Source organism: Danio rerio, chromosome 23 (genome assembly GCF_052040795.2).
Source record: "Danio rerio strain M-AB ecotype USA chromosome 23, GRCz13ab, whole genome shotgun sequence".
NCBI lineage: Eukaryota > Metazoa > Chordata > Actinopteri > Cypriniformes > Danionidae > Danio > Danio rerio.
In genome coordinates, this window is record NC_141043.1 from 50,015,001 (window position 1) to 50,025,000 (window position 10,000).

General features: G+C 43.7%; 1 protein-coding gene across 3 annotated transcripts in view; it reads right to left on the minus strand.

Moving 5' to 3' along the window:
• Window positions 1-2,668: 2,668 nt before the first annotated feature.
• Window positions 2,669-10,000, minus strand: part of col24a1 (collagen type XXIV alpha 1) — a 140,791-nt gene continuing 133,459 nt past the window's right edge. The window contains exons 59-61 of one of the 3 annotated variants that reach the window (XR_015524176.1): window positions 9,875-10,000; window positions 4,567-6,488; window positions 2,669-4,250 (exon numbers count right to left, since the gene is read on the minus strand). The exon at window positions 9,875-10,000 is cut by the window's right edge and continues 87 nt beyond it. Coding sequence is in view for 1 of the 3 variants with exons in the window: in XM_087307931.1 (XP_087164057.1) it covers window positions 6,384-6,488; window positions 9,875-10,000 (231 nt within the window). In the remaining 2 variants the exon portion in view is untranslated. Of the gene's footprint in view, window positions 6,489-9,874 lie in introns of all 3 variants that reach the window. The other 2 variants (XM_087307931.1, XR_015524177.1) reach the window with 2 other exon arrangements.

Below are 10,000 nucleotides of genomic sequence, written 5' to 3' on the forward strand. Positions count from 1 at the left end.
CACTTCCAGGCTGGTTTCCAGCCATTTCCAGCCTGGTCTTAGCTGGACAGGCTGGGAGATGACCAGCTAAAACCAGCTTGACCAGCCTAGCCAAGCTGGGAGTCCAGCCAAAACCAACTATATCCAGTTTAAACCAGGTTGGTCAAGCTGGTTTTAGCTGGATTTGGCTGGTCATTTTCCAGCCTGACCAGCTAAGACCAGGCTGGAAATGGCTGGAAACCAGCCTGGAAGTGGCCAAAACCCCTCTACAACCAGCCTGGTCGACCAGCTAAAACCAGCCAAAACCAGCCAACCAGCCTAGGCTGGTTAAGCTGGATTTTTCAGCAGGGAAAAGTGATGTAAAATGATCATTTTCGTAATTTTAATTAAATGTTTGAGTATACTGACCACCGGGAAAACTCCCAATCATATACGTGTATATGTGTAAATCTCTGCTCTCAGTCCTCCACGGCACCTTGGTCCAGCATTTATTTCAAGGGAGCGCTACCCTGTACTAAAATGGCGGCTTTATTGATGCATTCCTTCAACAACAGGCGACATCTAATGTAAATATCTATGACTACAGTATGTTATTATTTTACACATGAACAATTTAGGACTTGATAAACTAAACAGTGCACAAGTGATTATCAGCAAATACTGATGTAAATAATGTCTAAAATAGTGACTGACTTTTCGACATGAGTCATGACAAACATCACGTGATTCTGAAAAAGCTGAAAGATCGTCACAGGAATAAATGACATTTTAACATATTTCACACTGGAAACAGTCAGGTCAAACTAATGTTAAATTACTAACTGAATAAAATCATAATTTTATCAAAAAGCTGATGAAATATTTCCAAGCTAGGCTATTTTATTTATAAAACCAAACATTTAATTCATAGACTTTTATTACATCATGGAAAAATAAGATGATTGGCGATGTGAACAGATTAACCTCAGTCTGGTCTTAGCTAGTCAGGCTGGAAAATGATCAACTAAGATCCCGTTAAAACCAGGCTAAAACCAGCCAACCTGCCTAGACTGGTTTAAGCTGTTTTTTTTGTCAGTAGGGTCTTCCATCTGTACATAAACGCATAAGTACATCATCCATCCATCCCTACAGAAAAATCCAGCTTAAACCAGCCTAGGCTGGTTGGCTGGTTTTAGCTGGTCGACCAGGCTGGTTTTAGAGGGGTTTTGGCCATTTCCAGGCTGCTATCTATCCATCCATCCATCCATCAATTCATCCACCCATCGGTCAATTCATTTATCCATCCATCCACCCACTCATGCATCAACCTATTTATCTATCCTCCCACCCATCATTCATCTGTCTATTTATATATATATATACAGCCAACCCATCTATTTATTTTTTTAATCATCCATCCATCCACTTATTTATCTATCCAGCCAACCATCAACCACCCACACATCATGTTCATTCAATCATCCATCCAACTCACTCCCTTGTATATTTATCAAACCAACCATCAATCCACCAACCCATCATACGTTTTTCCATCTATCCCCCCCACTTATTTATCCAACCATCCATCCATCCATCCATCTATCCATCCGTCCGTCCGTCCGAATATCCATTTATTTATTTATCCATCCATCCAACCAACCATCCATCCCACTTACATCCATCCCACTTATTTATCCACCCATCCCACTTATTTATTTATGCACCCATCCATCCCACTTATTTATTTATCCGTTCATCCATCCATCCATCCATCCATCCATCCATCCATCCATCCATCCATCCATCCATCCCACTAATTTATCCATCCATCCATCCGTCCGTCCATCCCACTTATTTATCCATCCATCCCACTTATTTATCTATCTATCCATCCATCCATCCCACTTATTTATCCATCCATCCATCCATCCCACTTATTTATCCATCCATCCATCCATCCCACTAATTTATCCATCCATCCATCCCACTTATTTATCCATCCATCCATCCATCCCACTAATTTATCCATCCATCCATCCCACTTATTTATCCATCCATCCATCCATCCCACTAATTTATCCATCCATCCATCCCACTTATTTATCCATCCATCCATCCCACTTATTTATCTATCTATCCATCCATCCCACTTATTTATCCAACCATCCATCCATCCATCCATCTATCCATCCGTCCGTCCGTCCGAATATCCATTTATTTATTTATCCATCCATCCAACCAACCATCCATCCCACTTACATCCATCCCACTTATTTATCCACCCATCCCACTTATTTATTTATGCACCCATCCATCCCACTTATTTATTTATCCGTTCATCCATCCATCCATCCATCCATCCATCCATCCATCCATCCCACTAATTTATCCATCCATCCATCCGTCCGTCCATCCCACTTATTTATCCATCCATCCCACTTATTTATCTATCTATCCATCCATCCATCCCACTTATTTATCCATCCATCCATCCATCCCACTAATTTATCCATCCATCCATCCCACTTATTTATCCATCCATCCATCCATCCCACTAATTTATCCATCCATCCATCCCACTTATTTATCCATCCATCCATCCCACTTATTTATCTATCTATCCATCCATCCCACTTATTTATCCATCCATCCATCTATTTATCCCTCATACAAGAACACATCATCCATCTTAAACAAACTGAAGGCATCATTGGGGTTAAAACGTTTATTTTAATGTCAAAATATTCAATATTTACATGTTTTGTCTTTATTCCCGATGGCACATATATAAGGGGCAGTTCTGATACTGTAATCATAAGTTAACAGGTGTGTTACACTTCCTGTGTGTGTGTGTCAGTGTGTGTGTGTGAGTGTGTGTGTGTGATCATGTGATCTGAATCTGGCCAATCGCAGCTGCCAGAACACAACATAAACTCCCAATTTGTGTTTATATACAAAAAACCAAATCTGACATAAATAAGATCTCCAAGTAAACGGCGAAGCTGACCATCATTTACTGGAGTACTGGACGAAGATAACATAAATAAACAAACATATAATGTCCAAATATACATAAGGGGAAATCAAGAATGATAAACTCTGAATACTGCAGCACCACAGAGAAATCACCGCACGCCACGGGCAGCGCTGGGAAACATCACAGTATACCTGCTTTATTCACCTGGGAGGATCTTTCAGAGGGGTTTACAACACTATAATGAGACTTTCGCCAACAGAACTACACAAAAATCCCATCAGTTCTCTTCAAGATGTACGTGAGATACTCGTGGCTTCGCTTTAAGTGAAAAAAAGTATATTTAAGGCGATGTGGAATATAACTTAACACACTGTTCATATAAATTAGCTTCGTTCAGATTGAAAGGACCGAACGCAACAGAAAAATGAACAAAAATGCACACCTGACGGCCAGAAACACACTGTACGCAAATACACAACCTGTTCAGACCAGAGGTGGGTGGAGTACTCGAAATCTAAACTCAAGTAAAAGTACTTGCGGAAATATTCACTCAAGTAAAAGTAACAATCGTAAAGGTTACTCGAGTAAGAGGAAAAAGTACCTGATGCAAAAATTACTCAACAGTAACTAGTTATTTTTGATGATATATATATATATATATATACATACAACAGTTCTGTCTGGTTCTTGAATTTGATTGGCTGACAGTCATGCAGTATTTTGCCAGTAACATCACACAGAGGCCTCTTCACCCTTCACCTTTGTGTATAACTCCGCCCACATACAGCCAGCAACAAGCAGAGAGACTCTACAGTTTGACATATATTACTGCTGTTAGACAACATCGTGTACTTCTGACGCTTTTTAGTGGAGAATGGAGTTGTTTAGATTGCAACTATGCAGTTTATTAATAAGAATAGTGCCTATTTTAAAATATTTACAATTTCTGAGAGAGCTCGTCGGCGGACATTAGCCAGCCATAGTGTAGACCTAAGGTGGTTGACGTTTTCTATCCACAAGATGGCGACAGAACCGCATAATAAGCCCTTACGCTTAGAAGATTATAACAGTCTGATTTCTAACTGCAGCAGATCAAATCATTACTAAAGTGGTAGGCATACCTGCCAACACTCTTGTTTTTTCTGGGAGTGTTGCCTCTTTGGTACAGTCTGTAAACACCCCCAGGTTGCCAACTTTGGCACAGTACCCGATGGCGGCAGCCGCCCAAAACCTGCTGCATCCCATCCCGTTTGTCAACAGTGTTACTCACTATTCAGAGACCCCCTGGATTTTCAGAGACATGTTGGCAGGTGTGCTGGTAAGAGTGATATTCTAAGTGGATCTCTCTCTTTTGTATGCTGTAGTGCTGTATTTATACTGATTTGCTGGCATATCAAGAATGTGTGTTGTGTTAGCAGAAATGCCGCACGTGTTTACTGTTTTTCCTCATCGCAAACACAACAGCAGTCTGGTAGTGATTGCGTTGCTTTTTTCTGGGTTGATTACTGTAAAATCCCGATTGCAACAGAGAAATACTGTAGGCTGTAACACTGTAAGAAGATATCTCTGTAGATGGATGCCATTTCATGTCACGTTCAGCCTTATAATCCTAAAGTGTGAGCAAAATCAGCAGTTTTTAAAATCAGTAGAGTCATTCAAACACTAGCTCCAAAGTGACGTTGGTGAATGAGTAAAGACTTCTGCTGTTCTGACGTCAGCTGCAAATGCGAATGAATGGCGGAAGAAAGTAGTCCTTATTAAAAAAGGGTTTTGAGACTCTCCGTGTTTGATTTTCTTATTTATATACACAATTGTGCCGTCGAACTGTTGTATAAACACAATATCACACGAGTAGCAGTGCCATATGGCTGTATATCAGCACTGGTGGAACGCTAAGGCACGTCTCCCACCAGTGCTGATATACAGCCATATCTCACTGCTACTCGTGTGATATTGCTCATATATATATATAAACTCTGATAAACTCACTGCACAGACAGCATGACCGCCCTTCTCGGAACCGCAGACTGCCATGGCGTGACCGCAGTATAACTCGCACGTCTTCCTCGACTTCAGCCATCATTCCAACACATGTGCGTGCGCCCTAACCGAAAGCGGGAGACACGTCTCTATAGCAACCTCTCGTAACACAACCTCTTCAATGCTGCGCCTCGTGATATTTGCAAACAAAACATGGATCATATTATTATCATTGGATAGTAACGGAGGAACGCTGCCATATGTAGTGAAGAGTAATGATTTATCTCTAATACTGTACTTGAGTAAAGGTACACATATTTAAATGTACTCGTAACTCAATAATTTTACTCAAGTGAATGTAACTCGTCACCACCCACCTCTGGTTCAGACGTCATGTTCCTGGAGAGATTCCTTCAATGTGTCCGTGTGTGTTCGCAAAACCATCGACTGAGTTTGCTCTAAGATTGCCACTACAGATTGTTTACGCTTGCTGTGAGGAATCATTTCAGAACGCAGGATAGTGAAAGTGTCGCGGGTGGATGACGTCAAACTCCAGGGGCGTTTTCTGTGGTGTCTGGCGCGTCTTCATTGTGTTTAGTCTGACTTTCTGACACCTGAGATCTTACATTGGGACATGAGAGCCATGTTCATGCATGTGCCACAATCCTTCAGGATTATAAAAAAACGCACAGTGGTGTCGGCCAATCAGAAAACAGCACACGCTGATTTATTTTAGTCTCCTGGTTTTGCGTTTTGATGTGTGTGAATGGAGATACAGCGGTTCTCAAGACACCTGTGCTCATGTGGAGTAATTCACTTTCTTTTTAGCTCAGTCCCTTTATTAATCAGGGGTCACCACAGCGGAATGAACCGTCAACTATTCCAGCATATGTTTTACACAGCGGATGCCCTTCCAGCTGTAACCCAGTACTGGGAAACACCCATACACACTCATTCTCACACACACACACACACACACACACACACACACACACACACATACACACTACGGACAATTTAGCCTACCCAATTCCCCTATAGCGCATGTGTTTGGACTGTGGGGGAAACCGGAGCACCCGGAGGAAACCCACGCCAACACGGGGAGAACATGCAAACTCCACACAGAAAAGCTAACTGACCCAGCCGGGACTCGAACCAGCAACCTTCCTGCTGTGAGGCGATTGTGCTACCCACTGCGCCCCTATCAGCATTATAATCCAGCGTATTATTTCCCTCTCTGACACAGATGATGTAGTGAGCTGAACCGGCGCTGTGCGGTCCCCATGGCGGATTTGCGTAGAGTGTGTTTCTGCCTGCGGCACCTGAACGCGAGCACCTGTACGTGAGGGAGGTAGAGCACCATCAACACATCCACCGCTCCATACGCTACTACAGCAGACCACAGGTCAACAGCGCAGGCTCTGTGTTCTGCAGGTCTGAGATCAGCAACAGGAAGTCCTTCAGTGGTTCACAGGAAGCAGACGGGACCCACTTCCACCCGCCGCTGTTCTCCGAGACCTTCGATGCCCACGAGGGGGAGCTGCTGAGTGTGCTGCGTCTGGAGGAAGACGGACTGATGGACACACACACACACACACACACACACACACACACACACACACACACACACACATTAACAGCAGTATCGTCAGTAAATGTATAACTCAAGTATGGCATAAAGTACATCCAGCCGGTTGTCATCTCAGATTACTACACAGCTGTCTGGAATACTGGATTCTGATTGGTCGGTTGTGATATTCGAAAGTGTGTTATTCTCAGATAAGAATGGCTGAATAACACAGACTAGGGCTGGGCGATATTGTAAAAAATGATATCAAATTTCATATCATTCAGTACTGATAACTCATGAATATTTACAACTCATGAATATTTACATATTTAATTATTTTTAACATTAGAATTGTTTTTATTTCACCACTTTATTTTCATTTACCAGCATTACTAGGCCAAATAGTTTTAATAGTCAAAAACACCAATATTTCAACAGAATATCTGATCTCTTCATAATAAAATAAACACTAGTGACTCTTAAATCTGACCCAGACAGCATGTGAATGTGGGCCACTTTAGGAGGTTCTGCGGCACTGCTGCTCTTCCTTTGGCCCAGACTCAATGAATGAGCCTGAAGTGGTCCACCTGCGCTATAGCAAAGTGGGCCAAAGATTCAAATCCATTTATGGGCCATTTAAGGCAAAGATTTGGCCCTTATGGCAGAATGTAATCTGAATGTGAGTCTAATGTGGCCCATGTGGAAAATCATCAATTTGGCCCAAAAGATGGAGGACAAGCGTGAGGCACAGTTGGAAAAAGCTTAGTCATTTAAGGGGAATCTGAGTCTAAACCTAAAGTGGCTCACACGTGTAGGTGCAAATGTGGCCCAGCTATCTTAAGACATTTGTGGGCCACTTTTGGCAAATCTTCAGCACAGTAAACTCTGGCTATTGTGGATTTGAGCCTTTAGAATCTACTCACACTATGCCATCCGTACTGTGCCCAGGCCCGTTTCCTGGATCGTTTGAGAAGTGTGAGTGCGCTGAATCGGGCTCAGGTATGGTTCACTTGGCCGGCCCTGGCCTGGTTGGAAGAGGTGTGCCTGAGCGCGGTTCACTTGGGCTTTCTGTGAGTGCAAAACGCGCCCGAAACTGAAAGCGAGACGTGACTTTAAGGGGCTGTTTCATATGGATTTATTAATCATTCTTACTGTTTAGTGAACGCAAACTGCCGTAGATTATTAAAGACGCAAACCCCTCACTGCACGACAGCTGCACCTTCAGCAGACCTCCTCATTCCTGCAGCACGAGGGCTTAATGATCGTTTATGAGCGCCAAAAGTGGCGGATCTGTTCGGCGAAATATCTGACTGCGTGTCAAACGACCGAAACGATATAACTAGAGAAATCTCCACAGTGCTGAGCGAGAGCGCTCACTGAACAGCGCAGCATTGATGACGTAAGCGTGCCCAGGCCCGATTGTGGTGAGTGCGGGCCGTCGGGGGAGACGGGAGGAGGGACAAGCACTGTGTCACATAGTGTGAGTACAGCCTTAGTGGCCCGGAGAAGATTTGACAAATGGGGATCAGTTATCCTAAATCAAATTTGGGCCACTTTTAGCAAGTATTTGCGAATATTTATTAGTGATGCACGCAATGATCACAGAATAACCCAAAAAAAGGCAAAGAATGGCAATCTCTGATTTCTGAAATCCCTTTCAACAACTGCAGAAAGAGACTGAAAGGGCAGAAGCACAGCTTCATCTGCAGGGGAACAACTGACTCTGAGCACACTGCAGCAAACCAAGAGCTGACCCGAGATCAGCCTCCTAAAGCCTGCGCTCAGACAAGCTGCTCTCTCCACATCAGATGAGGAAGACTGACATTACTGTGGAGTTTTTGATATTGTCTTTGTTTTGAAATCAACACATCTATATTTGAAGCTTGTTATGAATATCCTCACTGTACAGTGTTTGTGTTGTAGGTGTCAGCTGAGCGGGCTGCTGGAGGAGCATGGGCTGAGGGTTTCTTGTTTTTGTTTATTGACCTCACGCTGGCTATTCTACCTGTTGCTCTTCACATATCTAGAGTTGTACACTGTGATCTCCTCTCCTGTTTGAGCACTGGTTAACCAGATTTAGTGATCCTGAAAAGTTCCTATCCAGATCAGATTAATCCAATCCCATGTTGCTTCGAAAAACTGCCTCAGCTGGATTACGCGATCCCGGATCACAGACACAGGATTACTAAATCTGGATCAATTTTATCCGGATTAAACCTTTTGAAGGCCAGGCCCCGGCGTCTCTCGTAACGAGGTGACCATTAACCGATTTCTCAGAGGACGACAACTGGACAACCGGCTGCAGCTCTGACACAAGATTATAGAGAGCGGTAACAGCGCTGCGGTGTTTGTCTGAGGTTATTAGTCTGCTGTTATAACCCGAATGTGTGTATTCCATACAACGCGTGAAGCAGATTGGCGAGTTCTACTTGAATGAATCGCGGTGCGCTCTCAGCATTCGGAAAAGTTTAGATGTTTTCAACTAGGTGCGGATGGAAAACGGCATCGTTTACAAGTCCTCAGCAGCCACATTTTAATAAAACTATAGCAACACTACACACTGAAACTACATACTAAATCATTTTTAATGGATATTGACGATGATGTTCAGTCAATAAATATCAATATCACCCAGCCCAAACACAGACTCATCCCCGACCTGAGAATCACCGTCAGTCAATACGTTCATCAGCACCAGGGAAAAACACAGTGGATTTGAGACTGTTTGGTGCCATCTAGTGACGACTACAATAACCTCAATCAACCCAAAAACAGCATCATCCTGCTTAGCCCAGAGGCAGATCATTCTGCTGTCTGCAGGACAAACTCTCCTCATTTTCACTCGTTATTTCTGAACAACACTATATTCTTGCTTGTCTAGAAAATGCAGACTGATCTTCAATGTTTAATATTTAGACTACCCTACTGAAAAAACCAGCTTAAACCAGCCTAGGCTGGTTGGCTGGTTTTAGCTGGTCAATCAAGCTGGTTTTAGAGGGGTTTTGGCCACTTCCAGGCTGGTTTCCAGCCATTTCCAGCCTGGTCTTAGCTGGACAGGCTGGGAGATGACCAGCTAAAACCAGCTTGACCAGCCTAGCCAAGCTGGGAGTCCAGCCAAAACCAGCTATATCCAGCTTAAACCAGGCTGGTCAAGCTGGTTTTAGCTGGATTTAGCTGGTCATTTTCCAACCAGACCAGCTAAAATCAGGCTGGAAATGGCCAAAACCCCTCTAAAACCAGCCTGGTCGACCAGCTAAAACCAGCCAACCAGCCTAGGCTGGTTTAAGCTGGATTTTTCAGCAGGGTAGAGTCGCGACACACACTCTGAGCGAGAGCGGCATGTGCTGCACTGTGTGTTCTGAAGTGTGCTGCTCCTTCACTGCACTGACCTCACAGTTGTGCAGAATCTCATCAGGACCGGCGCTGGAGCTTTCCTGGAACACGTGACCGTTCCAGCCGTGGAGGCGCAGCGTGTGTGGGGTGTGTGTGGAGTGTGTGTCCGTCACTGCCGGTTC